General features: G+C 36.3%; 2 protein-coding genes and 1 pseudogene across 3 annotated transcripts; 2 read left to right on the plus strand and 1 right to left on the minus strand.

Annotated features, from left to right (window-relative positions):
- The first annotated feature begins 2,817 nt into the window (after positions 1–2,817).
- On the plus strand, positions 2,818–8,602 carry LOC145575033 (uncharacterized). The gene is made up of 7 exons (XM_081632957.1): positions 2,818–2,954; positions 4,639–4,777; positions 4,862–4,998; positions 5,937–6,289; positions 6,760–6,856; positions 6,936–7,220; positions 7,387–8,602. The coding sequence occupies exons 2-7, from the start codon at positions 4,642–4,644 to the stop codon at positions 8,401–8,403; spliced, it is 2,025 nt and encodes a 674-aa protein (XP_081489083.1). The 5' UTR covers positions 2,818–2,954; positions 4,639–4,641; the 3' UTR covers positions 8,404–8,602.
- A 2,308-nt stretch (positions 8,603–10,910) lies between these two features.
- Positions 10,911–16,152, plus strand: LOC145577003 (disease resistance protein RPM1-like). The gene is made up of 4 exons (XM_081634702.1): positions 10,911–11,298; positions 11,400–12,295; positions 13,307–15,331; positions 15,814–16,152. The coding sequence occupies exons 2-3, from the start codon at positions 11,454–11,456 to the stop codon at positions 15,303–15,305; spliced, it is 2,841 nt and encodes a 946-aa protein (XP_081490828.1). The 5' UTR covers positions 10,911–11,298; positions 11,400–11,453; the 3' UTR covers positions 15,306–15,331; positions 15,814–16,152.
- A 518-nt stretch (positions 16,153–16,670) lies between these two features.
- On the minus strand, positions 16,671–20,335 carry LOC145577004 (disease resistance protein RPM1-like; annotated as a pseudogene). Its single transcript, XR_014098590.1, has 3 exons — positions 19,451–20,335; positions 17,338–19,351; positions 16,671–17,000 (listed from the first exon to the last, which is right to left on the minus strand). The product of XR_014098590.1 is annotated as a disease resistance protein RPM1-like (transcript).
- Between the last annotated feature and the right edge of the window lie 3,963 nt (positions 20,336–24,298).

The following is a 24,298-nucleotide window of genomic DNA, read 5'->3' on the forward strand; positions in this document are numbered from 1 at the left end:
GGGTATAATGTATTCAAACTCAGACTCGAACTTAAACATGTCCAATTATTAAATTTTAAATAAATCAAAATCAAATAATATTTGTTAAAACCTTGAGTATGTACTATGTTAGTATGTAGGGAACTTATAGCCGACTCGCCGCATATCCCACATTTTGTTTCACCGGTCCAAAGTTTCAATTTTCAAACAAAGAAACCTCAAGTCCTCAACTTCAGTACTTCACCGCATTTCGTTTTGACGAGTCGCCGATCTCAGGTTACCATCCACAAGACCACAACGCCGATTTTATAATTGTTTTAAGATTTGTCAAATTAATTGGTAATACTCATGTACTGGAGATTTTTTTTTTTTTTTCTGCATGCTATATGCAATTGTACACTAAAAATAATACGATTAAAAATTTGGGGAAAGAAAAAGTAAAGCAACCTGATTGGACCATGAACCCTACCCTGACTCTGCTAGATCCATAAAGGCTGAGTAAGGGGTCACAAAGATTAGACCCTAAAGATCTAGGTAGGGTTTGAGTATGGACCGAAAAAAAAAAAAATCCGAGCACGGGTATTACTAGACCCTATCCATTGTCATCCGCACTACAGAGTATATCTTTTCTATCATAGTATATATTTTCTGCCCAAACTTCAAGTTAATTTTACTCAACTTTTTTTTTTTTTTTTTTTTTTAATGTATCACTTGAATTTTGTACTATTCGTAGGTTACTTTTTACTAAATGTTTTAACTAATATGTAATATAATTTATAAATATGATGTAATAATATAACTTTTTTAAATAATTTTTTACTAAGGTATAATTAAAGGTATTGATGGTCAAAATTGTGGCTCATCACATGTGAAAACTCAAGTGATGCTTTTTTTTTTTTTAAAAAAAAAAAGAGGGAGTATTTACTACTAATCGCTAGCTACATGTCTTTAGTGCTTGTTTGGTTCAACATGGAAAATAAATTCCCACGTGAAATCATATATCATGGCCTCGTGGGAAGTTATTTCCCTTGCTAAATTTAACAAAAGTGTTTGGTTGACATCATGGGAATTAGTATTTCCTTGGAAATAACTTCCCTATGTATTGTAGGAATTCACTCACCGGCACCCGGGGGGGTGTTATTTCCCATGCTATGTGGGAATTTACATTTTCCTTGGAAATTTCAAACCAAACACAACATATTTTAGCTATTGCCTAGGAAAATATCATGCATCCAACCAAACAAGCACTTAATCAAGTAATTAAAATATATACTACCTCCGATTTTTTTTAATTGCAACTTTGGAATATTTTATATCTCACAAATAATACCCAAAGTTGCAACTAAAAAAAATCGGAGATAGTATATGAAAATTACATAATTGAAAATTGTATGTTAATACAAATTAATGATATCTCTTTGATTTTTTTTTTTTAAGGATTGATGTATACAAACAAAGTTAGTCACATCTATATATCAGATCAAATCCAATTAAGTTTACTTTTTTTCAAATCACATACGCGTATAAGTTTAGATCCATTTAGATCGAACCATATCATTTTATTGTAATTCTTTATCGCTATATCTTTAACTCCAAATGCAAAAAATTAAGAAATTTATATATTTGGAAAATGTACACAATATTACAAATCTGTTAAGCCTTCATTGGCATATTAATTCCTAATGGATTAGCATACAATCAAAATTTATTGAAATCAAGCAATTAAATCATCTCAGAATAAATCCTAATCCAATTAGGAGGCCTATTTAACTTAGAAAAAATCCTGTCAAAGAAAAAAAAAATTAGTAAAAAAAGATAAGGTGATTTTTTAGGTGTTTCAAATAAACACCACTTGACTTACTCCGCATTTAATAGAGATTCAGCTCAAATATTCTAATTAGATTTGATCGAATTTCCAAATTTTACAGAATTTTAATGATATAAGTTGAATTGAATATAACCTTAACTGCACTTGATTTTTTGTTTGTTTTGACGATTGACATGACCAATGATACACGAATTTTTTTGGATACAGAATATGAATGTTAATATTTGGTGTTACGAGTACTCGTACCTCGTATCGTTCTTCTTTTTCCTATTTGTCACTCTTACCCGTTTCTCCCTTTAAGGAATTCTTAGTGAATGATTCTAACAACACATGTTGGTATTTCACATTAGAGGTATCATGATGATACCATCTTTTTTATACTCATTTCATTTTTAAATACTTGCTCCATTTCTCTTGGTCACGTATGCTGATATTAATATTTGATCAATAATATCTTTAATTATCAATAACTATAAATTCTAACAATTGAAAATTAATAATCTATTTATTAGAGCAAGTTTAGCCTCAAGTCTTAAGACTTGGGGTGACATCATCATTTTGAGTCTTAAGACTTATGCTTAAGACTTTTCCCATTTTTCTTCAAAAATCTCAAGTAAGTCTCAATTTGAATCTTGAAATTCCAAGACTCAACTTAAGACTTGAGATTGAGACCCACTTCACCCACCTCACTTTTATTTTTGGACTAAAGTGACAAATTTGTGTAAGTTTTAGTGAGTCTTAACAAGAATTTGATGACATCTTTTCAATGGGGACCACCAAAAATAATGTCACATCCAACTCTTAAGACTTGGGGCTAAACTTGCTCTTAAGACGATTCCAATACGTACCCACAAGATTATATTTTTTCTTATGTATAAATCATAAATAATAGTCAAAATAGGACAAATAAATAGTACAAAAAATAGGATTGGAATGGAGGAAGTAATAAAATACCAACGCGTGTTATACTGTTACGACATTTTTTTTCCAAGTGCAGTAAAAGTGAATGAACAGATATGCCCTCATTAGTCATTTTAACTACTAGTCTTAGAATTCCTCATCTCCCTCTTTCCTCCATTGAAGCGTACTGATTTCTCCATTGAAGCGATTTTTAATCTTTGTCTCATCCATTAAAGCAGTTTTTAAGGTAAGATTATTTCCTTTCTTTCTTTTTTTTTTTTTTTCCAAACCATCGAATTTCAATTTCACAATCTAGGGTTATCTATCGTTTATTTAGTTTATTCTAATTATCAGTATTGTCAATTTAGGGTTCTTCGATTGTCGACTATTAAATCATTTGAATTTATGAAAGATCGTAATGATTGAATATGTTGCTAGAATTTTGTTGATTTTATTAAGCGAGATGAATTTAATGTTATTTTTCGAGCCTAATTTGATGATTGAGTCAGATTTGACTGATAATGAGTTTGCAGAATTATGATTGATAATTAACCCTTCAATGTTAGGATGGAATCATGAAAATGTACCTATTCTCCCAGGGCGAGGGCGGTCGCGGGACCGCTTATCTTGCCCTGGCTCAGGATGGCCCTGATTCATCAATCAATAACTTGTTCTTTAAGTGTGGCATGCAATTGCAAAATCATCCATTTAATCATTAATTTATTAAAGTAAAAATGCAAAAGTGTGATTCTGAATTTAGGATTTAATGCGGAAGAGTGTTAACAGTGAATACAGATTGAATTTTAATTTAGAGTTCTATATTGGGTTTGCTGATTTTTTTTGGTGAATTGGGAGAGGATAGGATGCATACGAAGTATTGGGAAACAGTATGAGGGAGTTTTGCAGGCTTTCTCCTTTTCAAGTCTGGACTCATTTCCATAGTTTCTAATCATTGATCTTTATCTTCAACTTGGTCTCCGTCACTTGGATCTAGTCATTAGAGCTTCATCTTGCTTGTGTTTAGATCTTTGGTTTGGGATTCCTCTTTTTTTTTTTTTTTTTTTTTTTTTTTTTTTTTTTTTTTTTTTTTCTTCTGTCACAAATTTGGCTATTTTGTCGTCTTTATGCCTGCCTCAAACTATAGATTTTCTCCCCTTTTCTTTCTTTCCATTAAATTTGAGGATCAAAAATCAAAAGAGAAAGGGTTACAGTTAGATGCAGTCCTATTTTTTTATATCTGATGAAAACCCCATCATTCTTAATTTTAATTTTTGTGAGCTAAAATCCTCAACTTTTTTTTTTTTTCCCAATTTTTTTGTGGCTTGTGTCACTTGTGTGCAAATGATCTCGATTTGATAGGGGTGGATGAGGTTATTTAGAGTAGATTTTGCTTTATGATTGTCATAGGTTGAAATTGAGGAAATTCTTGCAGAATGATATCTATTAGAAATAACAACATAACACTATTGTTGGCCCAGTGCAGGTAATTTGTGCGAGACAATCTAATTGTTATTCTGTGATCACTAATTGAAATTGGTTAAGTGTTCGTTGATGGTTTTCATGCTATGCTTATGAATGAAACTGAAACCATGGTGTAAACTGATGTTTACTTTCTTTTTGAGCTGATTTGTATGTGTGTGTCTTAAATTACTTGTTGGCTGTATCCTTGTTATGTCACTATCATTAGTAACTAGTTTGTCGACTTGCTCTTCTCAACTCATATTGGTACATCTCATTTGCTATAAAGATTTAGTGGCTGAAATCTTGAATCAATTGGAATACATTCAAATTTGGTTTAGACTTTGATGAAGAGATGTTTTGAGCATTTGGTTTTTTACTTCTTATAACTATTCTCTATCTTATTCAAATATAAGTTCTTGTTATTGTTTATTGTAAGTTTGATCCTTTTTCTTTTTGGCTTACTTTTTTAGTCAATGGCACCAAAAGCCAAGGAGAAACCTAAAGGGTCTTCCTCACAGCCCACCATTGCCATTGAGGATCTCTTTACTTCTCTTAATAAATTCATTGGACGCTCAGAATATGAGCAGGCCACCAAAGTTGCAGAACAAGGTCTCTATTCCTCTCTCTGTCTATATCAGAGTTTCAGTTATTCAGATGATTTTCTAACTTTAATTTGTGGAAGCACTCTTTCAGTTCTGTCAAGTGCTCCGGGTGACGAGGATGCTCTTCGGTGCAAGATTGTAGCTCTGATCAAAGCTGATAACATTGATGAAGCTTTTGCGGTTATTCAGTCTTCACAGAGGCTTCCGATTGATCTAAATTTCCTGAAGGTATGAACATGTTGAATTTTGTAACTCATATTTGACGTTGATGTTCTACCTTGGTTTCTGTTTATGTTTGAATTAGATAAACAGCATGCTTCAGTATACATTTGGAAGCATACCAATTGCCCAAAAAATGAAAGAGGGATTTTAATGGTGGTATATCCGTGTTAAAGGCACATTAGCAATACCTAGCTTATTGTTGGATGTTGAGGTTTATTTTTTTGGTTGTGCTTACAATCCTCACGTGGTTTAGTTTCTAGTTTTGAGTATATTCACAATTTGATCCTACTGATAACAAGGGGCTAATTTTGGTCGACCTGTAATCTGATAGGACACGTGTGTACTACCTGTCTACCTCATAATAGAAAAGAAACGTAGGCAAATTAATAAGACATTTAAATTTCTTTAGTCCAATATAGTCTGAAAGTTAAACAACATTGAATCTTTTGACTCCATTGGATAAGGTCATCAGTTTTTTACTACCTCAAAAATTTTAATACAAGGTAGTGTATAGTTATTTGAGGTAATACCAATGAAGTTTCCTCATTCTTGGAATTCTTTTTCTGTTGGACCTTGTGCTCATAGAAGTCCTGGATGCATTATTTTAATTGGAGATGGATTTAAGTTATTTAGGAATGTGATGCGGGGTCCAGTCTATAGCAAAATCATTGCACCACGTGGTTAAAATAATAAAATTTCACTGACTAGATTGCTTGTATCCTATATTTATGGGTGGGTAATGGGGATGGAAAAGAATTTATAGATATGTTTATTTCTTTCCTTGTCTGTTTCAATGATTTCTCAAGTTTTACTCAAGTTTAAGTGTCTTGACTTCCTTTCTCTCCATATGCAGTTATCATTTTGCCAATCATATACTTCTCATTTCAAGTTTTGTTTGTTGATGGATTAATAAATGCTCTTTTTTATGGTCATATGCTCCATAGGCATATTGTTTGTACAGGCTAAACAAACTAGATGAAGCTTTGGAATCCTTGCAAAGTCAGGAGAGGAGCACTGCAACTATGTTGCTAGAATCCCAGATATTGTATCGTTTGGGAAGGATGAATGCTTGCCTAGACATTTATCAAAAGCTTCAAAACTTAGGTATTGACTCGCTAGAGATCAACTTCGTTGCTGGTCTTGTGGGAGCAGGACGGTCATCCGAGGTGAAAAGAGTTCTGGAAGCTCTCAAGGTTAAACCAACAAGCAGCTTTGAACTGGCATATAACACTGCTTGCTCTTTAATCGAGACAAATAAATTTGTGGATGCAGAACAGCTTTTGCTGTCTGCTAGAAGGTAAGATTCTAATCGTTTTCCTTCTTTTGTTCTGGAAGGCTATAAGGAGTTTTACATGCTTTTAAGCTGAATGTATGTCATTAGTAACTCCATCTTTATATTCCTAGGCTATATGTTTCAGTAGCACTTGCTGATTTGTGCCTCTCTCCACTACTTCTACACCACTTTCAGTCACATGCCAGTTTTTGTTTTGTTTTGGCCAGTTGGTGACTTGAAGTCAAATACTCATATTTATCCAAGATTTTTAGTTCATTACCAAGTATAGAAATTGTTTTACATAGTTGAGTGTGTTTATCTCTTCTGAGATATATTATCATGATCAGTGAGTAATATCTGCTGTGAAACATTTATGCAAAACAGGGAAAAGCCTCCATAGTCAGGGACTTGGGAGATAATTACATTAGACTTAAATTGTTGAAAGGATCTTTGAGTTGATCTTGAAGACTAATGATTTATTTATATGTTTTCAGAGTGGGCCAGGAATCCCTGATGGAAGATAACTGGGCAGATGACGATATAGAAAATGAATTGGCGCCTATAGCTGTTCAACTGGCATATGTTCAGCAGGTATAAATCGTGTGGCATCTGACTTCCTTTACCTTTGAATGTAGATTTGCTGAAAGGCTCAATTTTCCTGTCTTTTCAGCTCCTTGGAAATACACAAGAAGCTGTGCAAGCATACTTAAACATGATAAAACAGAATTTAGCTGATGAATCGTCCCTTGCTATCGCAACAAACAACTTAATTTCCGTTCGAGGTCCAAAAGAAGTTTCTGACAGCCTGAAGAAGCTTGATAGGCTTATAGAGAAAGGTGATGGAGGCCAGTTCCGGCTGGCTCGTGCGCTGGAGTCAAAACTCTCAGTCGAGCAGAAGGAAGCAGTCTATGTTAATCGAGCTCTTTTGCTTATTCATGCTAACAAAATTGACCAGGTAACCTCAGTCTTGTCTTTAACAAAGTGTCTGTCACGTGTTTACTTATTTGTTTCTTTATTTTTATTATAATATATCCTTGTGCACCATTTCTGCACCAACTCATACTTAATAGTTCGTATATCAAAGACATGAAGTAGCATTGAATGCACTATCTAATTTTCAGGCTCGGGAACTTGTTACTGCTTTAGTGGGAATGTTTCCAGACAGCGTGACGCCTGTGCTGCTTCAAGCTGCAGTATTGGTCAGGGAGAACAAGGCTGGCAGAGCCGAAGAAGTGCTGGGGCAGTGTGCTGGAAAGTCCCCTGACAAGTCAAAGGTATTTCTCCTTGCCAGAGCCCAGGTTGCTGCTGCTGCTGGTCACTTTCAAGTTGCTGCCGAGTCCCTTTTAAAAATCTCTGATATCCAACACATGCCTGCTACCGTGGCCACCATTGTTACCTTGAAAGAACGTTTAGGAGATATTGATGGTGCTGAGGTTGTATTAGACAATGCAATCAAATGGTGGTCCAATGCAATGACTGAAGACAACAAACTTACTGTTATCATGCAAGAGGCTGCTGCTTTTAAGCTAAAGCATGGTAGACAGAAAGAGGCTTTGGAGTTGTTTGAGGAACTTGTTAAGAAGAATAGCAATGTTGATGCTTTGGTGGGATTAGTGACTACTGCTGCTCATGTCAATGTTGAAAAGGCTGAAGCTTACGAAAAGAAGCTCAAATCACTTCCTGGTTTGAAGGGAATTAATGTAGATGATCTTGAAACAACCTCTGGGGCAAAGCCCGCTGAAAATGGATCTCGTCTTGTGAATATTGAAGGGCATGATGAGATTAAGAACAAGGATAAAACTAAGAAGAAAAGGAAAAGAAAGCCAAGATATCCAAAGGGATTTGACCCTGCTAATCCCGGCCCCCCACCAGACCCAGAGCGTTGGTTGCCAAAGAGGGAGAGATCTACCTTCAGACCCAGGAGAAAGGATAAGAGGGCAGCTCACGTTAGAGGCTCCCAGGGTGCTGTTGCTCGGGATAAACAGGAAGCTGGAACTTCTGATGGTCCTGTTCGCAGTTCTGGGGCTGATAATGCTGATACAAAGGCTACAAATTCAAAGTCAAGCCAAGCTAACAACTCGAAAGCAGCCTCACAGCATACTGGTGGATCTAAATCAAAAAAGAAGTCAAGAAAATAGTCAGTTGTTTAACCTTCATTGCAAATTTTTTTCGTCCTGTTAGCATTTTTGCTTTTGAGATTTTGCTCTCATTTTGGGTTTATGTTGTGTTTGTGACCCTTTTTTAGTCTCTCATGAAAGTTAAATATTGTTGGTCTCTTATTTTTGGACTAATAGTAAGTAGTAACACAATCAAATCCACACATAAAATCTTGATTTATTCTGCATGCTTTTGCCTCTTGTGTTTAACAAAGAATTACTTAAGGCTATGTTCTCGTAACTTATGTTTAAAGAACTATACTTATTTATGCTAAAATTAAAATATCTTTCTGGAATAAAATTATAGTAGTAGTCACAGGACTCTCTTATACCAACTTATTAGTGCACATTTTGTTGTGTGTTGAGGTTTAACTTGATTAGGTTCAATTGTAAACTATTTCTTGTAAAATGTGGTAAAAGAAGTCCGAGAAAGAATAGAATGCAATACATGGAGCTAAACACAAAAGCAAGTTTAAACGGATACAGCCAACAATAACTGATATCGATCAACATAGGGTGAGATTATTGATGGATATATAATGGTGGCTCGCTGTTGCTATCTTATAAAGGGAATTAATCTTCAAGTGTTGACAGGCCTGCAGCTGGTATGTTGCCGATTGCTGTTGAATATGTGTAGCTTGAAGATGCAATTGACAGTGAACTAGATTCCACTATTAGCAATCAATTCTTTGGTATTCAGACTTATAACAGAGACTTAACTACATAAGAACAGCTGTATAGTAGTTCGTGGAAGTTATTAAAATTACTCTCAATATGAATTTGTTTATACTCTGTATATTATTATTTTGCTTATGCATGTTTTCATGTTTGTCAGAACTTTTAGCCACTCTTTAGAATCTAACATCAGGTACATGTTTGACAACGGAAAGATATTACCCATCTTGTAGAAGGCTAAGATCAAATTCCCTTGGTGTATCAAAGAAAGCGAGCGTTTCTAGCCTCGGGAGCTTGATTCCCAGTGGCACCTGCAGTCTTGGACTTGCGCCGATTGCCATCTGCTGAAGTAGAGGCAAATCACCTTTGTATATAGCCAATGTCTTGAGAGCTTGCAAATCAAGGACATGGAGGATCTTAAGCTTCTCGAACCTTGCAGCGCCAATTTTTAAAGTGTCCCCACAATCCACAATATGCATCTAACAACTGAAGTTCCACTAAACTAGGCAATGTTGCCAGGCATTCAAGGGGATCAACATCGTCTAAGCATGACCATCTTAGACGAATTTTCACTAGGCTGTGGAGCTCGAGGATCCAGCTAGGAAATGGTGGCATGACTGGCATCAACGGTCCATTCAGATAAAGGCGTTTAAGTGTTGAAGGAGGGGACTGGAAATGCTCTAAATCCATCCATTCATTCTTATTTTTCGAATATACACTGAATGCCTGAAGGCAGTCCATCATTTCAATTGCAGCACAGAGATCTTTCCCATCTTCCAACTTGAGCCCAACGATTCCTAGCTTTCTCAACTGCCTCAAATTTTTTAGCTCCTTGATCACAGTACTTTTATGCTCCACATCAACAAATGCCAGCTTTTGTAGCTCCCCAAAATTTTCCAATATCCCCTTTGGTAACTTCACTTCTATCGTCTTCATGGTGTTGAGACTAAAAGCAGGATCATACTCGTAGCAATATGTAAGAAGATGACGTAGTTTGTGGAGGAAGCTCATGAATGGGAATTTGTTTCAAATCCAATGTTTAATGATCTTGAAGCTTACCTAATAAAGCTTGGAGTCCTTTAAACTCGTGTATTTCTTAAGCTTAAATACTGCAAGTTAACTTTCCCACTTCCATCGGAGTTTCATCTATGGGAGCATTACATAGATCAAGAACTTTCAGCTGGCGATTGTTGTTCAATGCCTTAATTAGGTAACAACTTGGGCCATAGCTTTACTGGTGCTGTTGAATCTGTTATCAGCAGGATGGATCGGATGTTCGACTTGCTTTCACCCTCACCCTGAAGGCCCACTTATGTTATGCATCCACTTCTGCTATTGCTGATCAAGGTTTGGGTAGTTAAATTTTGGTAATTGTATATGCATAGATTGAAGGATTTCTGAGCCGATATCGTTTGGTGGTAGCCCCTGCCAACCTTGAGTTATGTGCTGCTTTGTTTTCGAGTGAACTAACTGTTTATTTCAAAATAATGAATTGCCCGAGGTTCCATCTATAAGCCATAGAAGCTGAAACTTTTGAGCTCTGCTATTGAGTTTTTGCTGATAATACAACTATCATATTTGGTGACAATGTGACTTGTTGTTATGGTAGGTACCTTAAGTTTCAAGGATGCGAAGATATGCATTCTTAGTGAAATGCAACTCATACCTTTAAAGATTACAGAGGCATGTTTGTCTGTCTGACCTTGATTTTCATCTTAATTTGTGGTCATGCAGGACTCTGAGGTTTGTAAAAAACCCAATAAACATAAAAATGACTGTTTGTGACATACCCTGTTTGTACAAGTGACTCCATTGATTTTTTTGAAAGTTAAAAAATTGTTAGTGCCTTTTTTTGACAAATGAAATAAAAGCAACTTTTAAAAGTTACTTTATTTGTCTCATAAATAATCAAAAGATAGTTAATATTCTTTGTCTATTTTTGTCTGTTTTTCACTCACTAATTTCTTTCACCATTTTTATCTGCGGAATTGATTCCTTGTTCAACTTCTTTTTGTTGCTTCCTTTGTAAATTTTTTTTCGTCTTCAAAATCCATGGGAATATGATTTTCCATCAGTAAATCTTAAATCTATGCCAAAATAATAAAAACAAAAAGTAAGGATGTTAATATTAGATATAAAGGAGTAAAGAGTGACCCCAACCCAGATGGTGCCGACCAACCACCAACAATATCTCGAAATCAGGTCTTTTTCTGTTTTGTTTTGCGTCAATCATTAGTAGAATTGGACTACCTTCCCCCTACTTTGGATTATATAATAGCTTATTATGAGTCTTGTGCATGCAGACAAAGCTGTTCACTACAATTAACTCTCCGATACAGGTAAGCCCACGAACAAGAATGGCAGAGGTAGTTTCTACTGCTATCGGATTATTGTATCCGCTGATAAATGCGGAGGTGTCCTTGATATCTGGTCTGCGAAATGAAGTAACTGCTATACATGATGAGCTGAGCAGCATCAAACCTGTACTTAAGATCGCGGAAGAGAGAGCAGATGAAGATGAACCGGTGAGAGAGTGGGTGAGACAGGTAAGAACGTTGGCTCATGATATAGAAGATGTCATTGAGGAATATAATCTTTTGTCAAAAGGAAATGAATTTGTTAAGAAGATGGTGCCACTTAAGAAGCGAACCATTGCCAAAACCATTGAGTCCTTGCGCAAAAAGGCAGTTGCTATTGGTCAGAGGAAAATAAACTATGGGTTCGATACTGGACAACTTTCAAACTCCGACTGCAGTACACATTTGCATCAATCAACATTACTTTCCGCGGAGGAATCTCAACTGGTGGGTGCTGAAACTGCTAAAGAAGTTTTGATTGGTTTGCTAGGTTTGCAGGAGTTTGAGGATTCAAGAATCTCTACAATAGCAGTGACTGGTATGAGAGGCGTTGGAAAGACAACAGTTGTTGGTAGTGTTTATAATGATGAATTGGTGAAAGAATACTTCCCCATTCGTGCATGGGTCCCTGTATCCCGATCATACAACCATGTTAGCATACTAAGGAGCATGTTAAAGCAGTTGTATGAATCCCTTAGTGAGCTCCAGCAATTCGGGGAAATCACTTGTTATGACAATGATGCAAGTAGCAACCCAACAATTTACTCTCTTCTTGAACAAATCAACTCCATGGAAGAAAGGTCCTTGCAAAGTCGATTGAAAAAGTTTTTGTCGGAGAAGAGGTACTTTATATAATCTCTACTTACATGTTTTAATTACTTTGAAAAATAATTTACTTCCGGTATCAAATCTTGCTAGCTTAGCTTTCAACATTACTATAGCATATATACAGTACGTACTTGTTATTATACCTACAAGGCTACAAGTACAACTATACTCCCTCCATTTTTGTTATCACTAGTTGATGTGCGGTATTTACTAAAGGGACCATGAATGCATGTGATAGAGAGTAGGTTTTTACAATCAATTAAGTAGGACCTGAAATGTTGAAATATGTTGAGTGGGTAGTTAAGACTTAAGAGAAGTAATATGATATCGTATAAAGTTACAATATATATATAAAAAAAAAGGTAACAAGTGATTCGTATAAATAAATAAACAGAGCATTTTTTTTTTTTTTCCTATTTGTGTGTGTACACCCACTTATTATAGACTCTGGTTGAGTGGTTTCTGGAAAAAGTGATTGGGTGTAATGATAAGGTATAGTGGTGGTAAAATGATTGATGGGAAAAGGTATAGATATTTGGGGGGGAAAAGGGGTGAGAAACTGAGAATGTGTGATGGTATAATGTGTTTATAGAATTAGAATAAAGTAAAACACACTGTATCAATCTATTAGTGCCTTTGGAAGATTGACTAATCTTTAAAGACATGAATAGTAAAATCACAAGCTTGTATGTAATTGGTTTACATTTTCAATTTCGTTTTTTTAAAGAAAAAAAAATACAAAAAATATGGAAATTAGCTCCACAATTTGGTTGTCATTATTCAAAAACATGATTACCATACGAATGACTAATTTTAAGTTTGAAATACAACTTAACTTATATAACTATTAACAATGATACAAACAAGCTCTTAGTTACCTACTCATTTAGGTGAAATCATTAACGGACATAGACCTACCATTTATCTTGAGACTGGCAAGAGTGGCAACATAACATGTGCATTGTTGTTCCTTGAAAGACTATCTAGAATCATACAACATGAATTTTTTTTCCTCTAATTACTAGGTACTTGGTTGTTTTCGATGATGTCCAAGATGAAGAGTTGTCCACTTATGTCAAAAACGCAGTACCATTGAATGATAACAAAGCTAGCAAAATAATAATTACCACACGCTATGAGAATGTGGCCCGTACATGGGCTGAAGGGTCTAATCAGGGTCTGTACAAACTCAAGCCCTTACCATTTGTGGAATCATGGAAGCTGTTTTGCAAGAGGGCGTTGAAAATCAATCAAGGAAATAGCTGTCCATTTTTGGACGGCCAAGCACTGAAGATCGTCGAAAGATGCGAAGGAATGCCATACATTATTTCGGAAATGGGGCGCTTTCTATCTACCAAGTTAGATGACTTGGATGAATGGAGGAAGAAGAGTGAAGGCCCGGGGTTTTGCCTACGACAAGATCATCCAGGAATATACAAATACTTAATCCGCAGCTATCATGATCTGCCCCATTACTTGAAGCCTTGCCTTTTGTACTTTGGTCTATTTCCAGAAGGTTGTTTCATTGGGCAGGCGAGAACCATTCGATTATGGATAGCAGAAGGTTTTATCATTGTTGAAGGAGGAAATTATGGAGGATCTGCCAACCTAACACCAGAAGAACTTGCAGAAAAGTACATAAAACAACTTGTTGACATGAATTTGGTTGAAGAATTCACAGATGCTACTGGAAGATCTAAAAGCTTACGAGTCCCCATAGTATTGCTGCATGAGATTATCCTTTCAAAGACAACAGAGTTGGGATTTTGTCAAACTCTTTCAGAGAAGAATAATTTCACTAGTACTGATGAATTTGTAAAGCCTCGCCGCTTGTCCATTCACACGGACCATAGCTTTCAAGTCCTGCAGAGTATTACTGAAATCAAGTCCAGCATTCGGTCTCTCCTTTATGCAGAAACCTACCTACCAGCCGCGGTGTCAACAAATTTATTTTCGAAAAACTTTCTTCTATTGAAAGTTCTCGACTTTAGTAATGCTCTCATATATAATCTTCCTAACAAAGTGGGGGAGCTACTTAACTTGCATTATTTATGCTTGAGAAATACGCAAGTGAAGTTGCTTCCGTGCTCCTTAGGTAAGCTTCAATATCTCCAAACATTGGATTTGAAACAAACATTGATTTCTGAGCTTCCTGCTGATCTTAAACAACTCCACAAGCTACGCCATCTTCTTACATATTGCTATACCTATGATCCTGCTTATAGTCTCCACGCCCAGAAATTGACAGGAGTGAAATTACCAGAAAAAGCATTGGAGAAATGTGGGGAATTGCAGAAGCTAGCATTTGTTGATGTGGGCCATAGAAGTATGGTGGTCAAGGAGCTAAGAAATTTGAGGCAATTGAGAAGACTAGGAATCACGGAGCTCAAGTTTGAAGACGGGAAGGATCTCTGTGCAGCAATTGGAGAGATGAAAAGCCTTCAGACATTCAGTGTATACTCAAAAAACTTGAGTGAATTCATTGATCTAAGTCATTTTCAATCGCCTCAGTTGACACTAAAACGCCTCTACCTGAATGGACCCTTGAAGTCGTGTTGCACCGGCTGGATCTCAGAGCTTCATAGTCTAGTGAAAATCCGCCTGAGGTGGTCACGTTTAGAAAATGACCTTCTTCCTCTTCTTGAAACATTGCCAAATCTAGTGGAACTTCAAATGTTAAAAGCATATAATGGTGAAAACTTAACATTTGTAAATGGAGGGTTCAAGAAGCTTAAGATAGTGCATCTTCTTGATCTGCGTAACCTTAAGTCCTTGTCTATATGCGAAGGTGCGCTCCCACTTCTTCAGCTAATGGCTATTGGTGAATGCCCGAGACTGCAGGTGCCACTAGGAATCAAGCATCTCTCGAAGCTGGAAACACTCAATTTATTCAATATGCCACTTGATTTTGCTGATAGCCTTCAACAGAATGGGAAATATCATTTCATTGTCAAGCATGTGCCTAATGTCTTACTTCAGAAGAGTGACGACCAAGGAAACTGGCAAGCTTTCTCCCTCCAATGATCAACTCATGCAGAAGCAGAATGCAGGTACTAAAGCCTAATTCTCTTTAATTAAATAACTAGCAATAATTGAAACTTTAGTGCAACCCATCTGACTCGTCTGAATACTCTGTAAATGAAGTGAATAATGTCTACAGATGAAATCTAGCTCATTCACTAATTGCGTCTTCTTATTTAGACATATATCCTGCTAGAACTGTATTCTCGCATTTTGTGTGTTGGATATGCATCCTTTGTTTCCCTTTCCTTTTTTTATTTCTCCATTCTAGATTTATTAAGAACCAGCTCCCCCTAATAGATGTGTGCGTGAGTGTGCGTGCAGCCTTTCTTTCTTACGGTGTGTGAGGGTGATATCAGTGTTTGTGAGTGTGTAAACCTGCATCCTCATGTATACTTTCAGGTGTAAGTGTCACAGGAGGTTATAAAATCGGAATTTAACATGCTTATACTCCTTTTCATTATGGGATTAGGTCTTTGATTGATTGATTGATACTCCTTGTCATATGCAGGCAGTCAACGCTGATAAAGGATGCTTTTCCTTGGCATTAGAGCAGCAACGAGCTAGTTTCAATAACATTGTCCATCGCTTTGTTAATATTATTTCAGTTATATTTTTCTGTTTAAACTTAATCCAATATGTACCTCTGAATCGTAAATCTCATTTGTTTAAACAGGAAACCGCCATTTGAGGTAGCGGCTTCTATAACAGGAAACCGCCAAGTAGCGGTTTGTAAATGGAAACTGCTACTTCGTTCGTTTGATAATATCACTGTGGTTTTTCTGTTTTTTTTTGGTTTTTTTTAATTTTTCAAATCATATGATATATATCATTTAATGAATTACTTGGTATTACATAAGATGAATCAATTAACGTAATTTTGCATCTTAGTTGTTTGTTGTACCTTTTGCAAAGTTTTTTTTATTTATGTTAGCTAGTAATTCTTATGGAAAACATCCAGAGATCTACACTGGATCGTTGGCTAATCTAAATTTTAGAAACATAAAGGCAACGTTTTATACTGTACTAGAGATGGAGTCACACCCAAACTTCTGAAAGCATTAATCCAATTAGCTAGGTATATACTTCCTCTGTTATTTTTTACTCGACTTATTTCTTTTATCACGCATGCTAATGTAAAACTTTAATGATCAATAACTTTAATTCTCCATAAGTAAAAAAATATAAAAGTTACAAATTATGATAGTACTTATTTAGACGAATTATAAAAGATCCAACGTGAATATATTTTTCCTTATATATTATTCACAAAAGACGGTCAAAGAGGGATAGTGAATAGTGTAAAAGTCAAAGCAGGTCAAGTAAAAAAGAATGGAGTAAGTATATAATTAGCTAATGTATTTCCAGTGCGCAAGTAATATGGTAAGAACATTTTGAAGAACAAGTGAATAATTTTTATTATTCTCATACAACAATAAATTGATGCTAGTTCCTTTGTCGATCGACAAAGCTTGAGAAGAATAAAATGCAAAACATATGTGATATACAATTGAGAGGTACACACTGTACTAGAGCAATCACAAGTTTAAATAGAAACATATAACTGATATGAATTAAAAAAGAGCAATGCTATTGATGGTCGATGATGGCTACTGGCTAGCTGTTTGCGAAGGGAAAGCATCCTTATCGATACTGTCTTGACTTCCAGTTTATAAGAAGTGCCTTGGGCACTTTCACCTGCAATTATGCATTTACATACGGGTTTACACAGAGTGATATCACCTTCTCTAGTATGTAATCGCTTATACTTAAACAAATGCACACACGACACACGTACCTAAGAAAGGCAGGGGCGGCAGACTAATGAAAGCACACAAGTTTAGCTAATGCCTACACAAAATGCAACAGTATGTGTAAATGAAAAGATGCAATAGATGGTGGAATGGTGAGTGAACTATAAATCATTTGTAGGCATTACTTAAATCATTATTTACGTGGAATTTATAAACAATCAGATGAGTTGGATAAAAGTTTCAATGCAAGTTATTTGGTAAATAGAATTTGGTTTTAGTACCTGTTTCTGCATGACTTGAACATTAGAGGAACACAGGATACCATATTCCTTGGTTGTTGAGCTTCTGAAGCAAGACATTAGGCACATGCCCAACTATGGAATGATATATTCCATTGGGTTGTTGAAGGTTACGAGCAAAACCAAGTGGCATATCAAATAGATTGAGTGTTTCGAGCTTCGAGAGATACTTTATTCCCGATGGCACCTCCAGATTCGGGCTTTCACCGATAGCCATTAGCTGAAGCAGAGGCAGAGCACCTTTGCATATAGACAGGGACTTGAGGTTACGCAGATCAAGAAGATTCAGTGTTTTAAGCTTCTTGAACCCTCCATCTTTAAATTCCAACATGTCACCGTTATATGCTTCTAACATTTGAAGTTCCACTAGATTTGGCAATTCTCCAAGGATATCGAGAGGGTCATCTTCCAAAGATGACCACCTCAGGCGGAGTTTCACTAGACTATGGAGCTTTAAGATCCAGACATTGAAACACGACTGCAGCGGTCCATTCAGATAGAGGCGTTTGAGTGTTGAGGGTGGAGACTGCAAATGGTTTAAATCCATCCGTTCAGTCTTATTTTTTGAATACGCACTGAATGACTCAAGGCATTTCATCTGTTCGAACAAAGATCTTTCCCATGTTCCAATTTAAGTCCCACGATTCCCAACTTTCTCAACTGCCTCAAATTTCTTAGCTCCTTGATCACAATACTTGTATGCTCCACATCAACAAATGCCAGCTTCTGTAGCTCCTCAAATTTCTCCAATGCCCCATTTGGTATCTTCACTCCTGTTATTTTCCCTGAGTGACGACTAAAAGCAAGATCAAACTCGTAGCAATATGTAAGAAGATGACATAGCTTGTGGAGCTCGTTGATTTCAGCAGGAAGCTCACGAATGGGAGTTTGTTTCAAATCCAATGTTTGGAGATCTTGAAGCTTACCAATAGAGCTTGGAATCTTCTTAACTCGTGTATTTCTCAGGCTTAAATACTGCAAGTTAAGTAACTTCCCCACTTCCTTTGGAAGTTCATCAATTGGAGCATTACATAAATCAACAACTTTGAGCAGGCGATTCTTTTTTAATGCTTTAGGTAACCCCTTGGGCCATATCTTCACCGGTGCACTTGAATTATCTGTAACTAGCAGGATGGACCGGGTGTTCGACTTGCTTCCAATAATAATCTCCTTTGCTGGATTTATGTTGATGGACAAGCGTCGAGGCACTACACATAAATCAATAGTGTTGGAATTATTTTCTGGAAGAGTATGACAAAAATCCAGTTCCTTCACCTTAGAAAGGATTATCTCATGCAGAAAATCATGGACTCGTAGTGTCTGAGGTTTGTCTGTACCATCTGCATACTCGACTTCAACTAAGCTCATACAAATAAGATTATCAATGTATTCTTCAGCGACTTCTTCAAGTGTCAAGTTGCTGCTAGAGTGTTTAACAATAAACCCTTCAGCTATCCATAATCTAATAAGTCGCATTCGATCAACAGTATAGCCTTTAGGAAACAAACCTAAGTACAGGAAACAAGGCTTCAGGTGACTGAGCAAACTGTGATAACTGTGACTCAGGATGTTCTGAAGTCCCGTGAGATCTTGTTTCAGGAAAAATCCGAGGTCTTGTTGCACTTTTTTCCATTCATGCAGGTCCTTTGACTTGAAAGACATAAAACGCCCCATTTCTAAAACAATGAGTGGCACTCCTTCACATTTATTGACAATGTCACGAGCCATATCGTGGAACCATGAGGGGCACTCTCCTTCACGGTTTTGAAATGCCTTCTTGCAGAACAACTCCCACGCCTTTGCTGGTTCTAAAGGCTTGAGTTTGTATAAACCATGATCAGAGCCATCAAGCCAAGCATGGGCCACACACTCGTTATGTGTGGTCATTATTATTTTGCTGCCTTTGTTATTATCAGTTGGTAACAACCTTTTGATGTAATTTGCCAGCTCTCTGTCCTCGTCATGATTTTGAACGTTATCAATAACAACCATGTACCTAAGGGTCGGACAAAAGTGAATCTTAAAAAAAATATTAAGGTAGATAATGTAAAGTAGTTGCTAATATAACATTAATGAAATCAAGGATGTATGATACCTCTTCTCCTTGAGATAGCTTCTTATAAGATTCTCTAAGGACACCACATCCATGGAGCCAATCCGGTCCTTGTTCAGCCTTCCATTATGAAGTATATCGATGTGTTCATCAGCTGCCTTATAGAATTGCTTGATTATGCTTTTTAGTACATCAACATGGTTGTATCGTTGGACTACATTAACCCATGCACGGATAGGGAAGTGTTTTTTCACAGTTCCATCATTATAAACACTGCAAACAACTGTTGTCTTTCCGAGCCCTCTACTACCAGTAACAGCTATCATTCTAGATAGCTTCGAATCCTCATCAATCTCCAGTAAGCCTAGCTTTTCGATTAAATCTTGTTTGGCGGTTTCAGCACCCACCAATTCAGATTCCTGGGCTGTGCATACAGAAAATGTTCCTTGGATTTGGATGCAGTCATGCTCCTGCTGAACAACATCACCATTATTCCTGATGAAGTAGAGGTCTTTTCTCTTACCGAGTTGTTTTGCCCTTTTGCACAATGACTCAATGGTAGAGGCAATGTTTCGTACTTTCAATGACATAAGCTGCATCGCCTTACCAAATGCATTTTCTTTTTGGAAAAGCTTATATGCTTCAGTGACATCTTCTATGTCATGAGCCAATGTTCTTACTTGTTTCACCCATTCTTTTCCAGTCTCATTTTCCTCGGCTCTCTTATCCGCGTCCCTCAGAAATGCTAGCATACTATTCAGCTCATTGCGGATATCTTTTACTTGGTCTTGCAAACCACATATTAAGGACACTTCTTCTTTTATAAAAGGTAACAATAGTTGGATAGTGAATTCAACTGTACTGTATATATCCGCCATTCTTGTTCGGTTTTATTTCTAAGGGTATTTATTTGTAGTTAATAAAAACACCTGAATGCACATGAATCAGTATATTAGTAAACAATGCATTTCCTCCATTCCTTTTTAGTTAATACATATCGAACTATTGAGTATTGACCATATTCACAAATTCTATTTTTGATTACTGTTTGCGTTTTATACCACGCACAAATATTTAAAAAAAAAAAAAAAAAAAAACTGCCACGGTAGAAATTATTAAATTCATCACATCATATATTTTAAAAATTATAAGATTCATCTCATCATATATATTCAAAAGTATAATGTATATAGTGTTGTCACATTAAAAAAAAAAAAAGGAAAAGTACTAACTAGGGTGCTTTTGTGGAATACAATTATTATGCTAATGAGTTATGTCTATCATCTTTAAAAACTTGACCATTGATTTTAAGTTGCCCTATTTTTTTTGGTTTAACTAGATATTGTAATTGTAAAATCGTATCCAAGTTTTACCACCATTTTAAGGCACTTACAATGATAAATATATAGTAGTATATACTAACGTACTTTGTATATGTTGAAGAATAAACCTCCAAAAGTATCACCATATGTAAGTGTCCCACATTGGTTTAGAAGAGAGAGTCACACACTTTATCACTACTAGAAAACAGCCCAATTCCGAATGAATCTTTTCTACGGATACGGAAATCAGTCAGAAAGTATGAAATTTCCGACGGATTTTTTAATCCATAGGAAATTTTCAACGGATTTTTAATCCGTCGGAAAATATACCATTTACGACGAAAAATCCGTCGGAAGTGGTATATCTTCCGACGGATTAAAAATCCGTCAGAAATTTCCAATCGCAATTAATTCCGTTGGAAATTTGCGACGGAATTTAAAGCCTTTTCGACGGATTTTAGTAAAATAATAAAAAAAAAACCCTAATTAAAACGGCGGGACTCCCCCCCCCCCACCCCATTTCATTTCACCTCTCTCTCTCTCTCATCCGCCTCCCTTCTCTCCTCTCATATTCTCTTTATCTCTCCTCTCCTCCTCCCCTCTCTTCTGACTCCCCTTCTCTCCTCTCCTCTTCCGCCTTCTCACCTTCTCTTTATATCTCCTCTCCTCCTCCCCCTTCTCTTCTCACAATGGTGGTGGGTTTAAAACTAATTAATGGTTTTTAAGGTGAAATTCGACCATGAAAATACTAGATCTAGTGTTTTCGTGGTCGAATTTGGCCTTATTAAACCAAGTTCGAGGTTAATTTCGAAACAAATTCAAGTTTTCAGGTATGTATATGTTTTTTTTTAATAATTTTTGGGTTTTCCGACGAGAAGAAGGAAGTCGTGGTGGGTGGGTACGTGGTGGTGGTGGTGTTAAGTTTTCTGTTTGCGTTTTGTGGTTAGGGTTTGGCCGAAATTGGTGGGATTCGGTGGTCGGCTAGGGTTTGGGGTGGCTGGGGATCTGGGGTTTGTTATGGTTTGTGTTTTTTTTTCGGGTTGTGATAGATCTGATTGATGGGCCTGGTTGTGTGAGGTGGTGCGTGGTGGCTGTGGTGGGTTAGGTAGTGCGTGGTGGCTGTGGTGGGTTAAGGGGGGGCGTGGAGGGTTAGGGTCGGGTGGGGTGGTTTTGTGTTGGGATGGGGTTGACAACTTTGGTGTGGGTGGTGAAACGCCGTGCCAGTGGTGGCGCGGCGTTTTTTTTTTATTGCATAAAATAGCTTTTCGACGGAATTCCCGTCGGAAGTTTCCGACCTAGTTTACTATTCCGTCGGAAATTTCCGACGGATTTATCCGGTGCCGGAAAATATGTTACGACGGAAAATTCCGTCGGTTTTCCTACCATGCCGTTTCCGACAACCACTTTCGATGGAATTTCGTCGGAAACCCCTTTTCCGACGGATTTCAAGGTATCCGACAGAATTTTTCCGTCGGAAATGACCCTATTAGTGTATAAGGCTAAGGGGCCAAACCTCCTATTGCCATATGGTTTTGGAATGAAACCTTTTTTGGACTTGTGAAATGGACTCTCTCTCTTGGTTTGCAGGTGCGGTCAGACCCATATTTGACAGTATATATGTATTTCCTTTGTTCACATGTTGTCTTAAACTCAAAAAAAATCACCATCTTTGTGGTCCTAGAGTTTCATATGCCAGCGTGGTGGATTAGCGCCAAAATACAAGATATAAATCCTTGAGTAGAAAACAAAAAAGTTTCGCATCTGTTATTCATGGGGTGTTGTTATTTGTCGCTCCCATTTTACCGGGTAACGCTCCCTTTTTTTCTTGAAATTCCAATTTTACCCCTAATATATAAATACGGTTTTTTCCTTCCCGACCAACATTTCTCACTTCTTTACTTCTCTCTCTAACTCTCTTACTCTCTTACTCTCTAACTCTCTAAAACATTTTTTTTTTTTAAAAAAAAAAAAAATTCCAAAATTGTTCTTCATTTTTTAAAAAAACAACAATCATCATAAACACAAAAGAAAATGGGTGATTCGAGGCGGATTAGGCTGAGATTCGGAGGGAGGACCTTCGGCGGCGGCGATGGTGGAGACGAGGTTTTTTTTATTTTTTTATTTTCGGATCCCAGGAACTTCCGCCCAGAATTTCCGGATGTTCCATGGAGGATCCGGAAATTCCAGGCGGATCCTCCAAGGAACTTCCGGAAATTTTGGGCGGAAGTTCCAATTTTTTTTTTTTTTTTTTTTTTTTTTTGGCCCGTTAATAAAATTGTTAATTTTTTTTTTTTTTCGGATTTTGTTTTTTTTTTTTTGTTATTTTGAAGTGTTATGGTGATTATTGTTGGTATTATTATTATTGTTGTTGTTATTATTGTGCTTATTATATTTTTAAAAATGTGATAATTTTTATTATTTTGTTGATATTAGGTTTTTATTATTAATGTTAAGGTTATTGTTGTTGTTGTTAATTTGTTTTTTTTTTTTTTGGATTTTGTTATTTTTGTTGTTATTTTGAAGTGTTATGGTTAGTATTATTATTATTATTGTTGTTATTATTATTGATGATATTATTATTATTATTATTATTGTTATTATTATTATTATTATTATTATTATTATTATTAGTGTTATTATTTTTAAAAATACGATTAGTATTATTATTAAACTAATTTGATATTAGGGTTTTTATGGTTATTGTTGTTGTTTAATTTTTTTTTTTTTTTGTTGTTGTTGTTGTTGTTGTTATAATAATATTATTATTAGTGTTATTAGTAGTACTATTATTAATATTTTTAATTATGATTAGTATTATAGTTGTTGATATTAGTGTTATTATGGTTATTGTTGTTGTTAATTTGTATTTGTTGTTGTTGTTGTTGTTGTTGTTGTTAGTTATTTTTGTTGTTAAGGTTATATTTGTTGTTGTTAATTTGTATTTGTTGTTGTTTTTGTTGTTGTTGTTATTATTATTGTTGTTATTGTTATTATGGTTATTATGGTTATTGTTATTACTAAAATCGGATTATTTTTTAATTTTATGTAGATCGAGGGTTCTGGTGCTCGACATGCAATATCACGACGTCTGAATGCGTCTGTTAGGAGACAGACATCTCGATCTTCACCGGTTCAGCCCGAGCAGCAGCAATACAGGTCTACTAGTGGTTGGTCGAGAGACCAACAGTCTGGTAGTAGTCGGCCCTTGTACTCTGCAAGTGGAGCACCCATATCTGACGAGGAAGACGAATGTTCGGCTAGTCATGCTGGTGACTGGGATGAAGAACAGGACCCTCAGGATTTCCATATGGTATATAGGGGTCAGTTTGGGAGATTTGTTGGTAGTGGGTCGAGTCAGCCTACTTCCAGCTGTGCAGAGGCATGGTTAGTGCAGGAACCGATGCCGGGTGGGCCTGAGGATGGGTCAGTTATCCCTAGTTTTGGCGGTCACGTGGCACGGTATATCTGGATGGAGCAGGAGCGTAGTGTTTTACGCTGTTTGAGTAGGACAATACTAATAACAATACTAATAATAATAACAATACTAATAACAATAATAATAACAATA

The sequence above is a fragment of the Chenopodium album genome, chromosome 13 (assembly GCF_948465745.1).
Source record: "Chenopodium album chromosome 13, dcCheAlbu1.1, whole genome shotgun sequence".
NCBI classification, from domain to species: Eukaryota; Viridiplantae; Streptophyta; class Magnoliopsida; order Caryophyllales; family Amaranthaceae; genus Chenopodium; species Chenopodium album.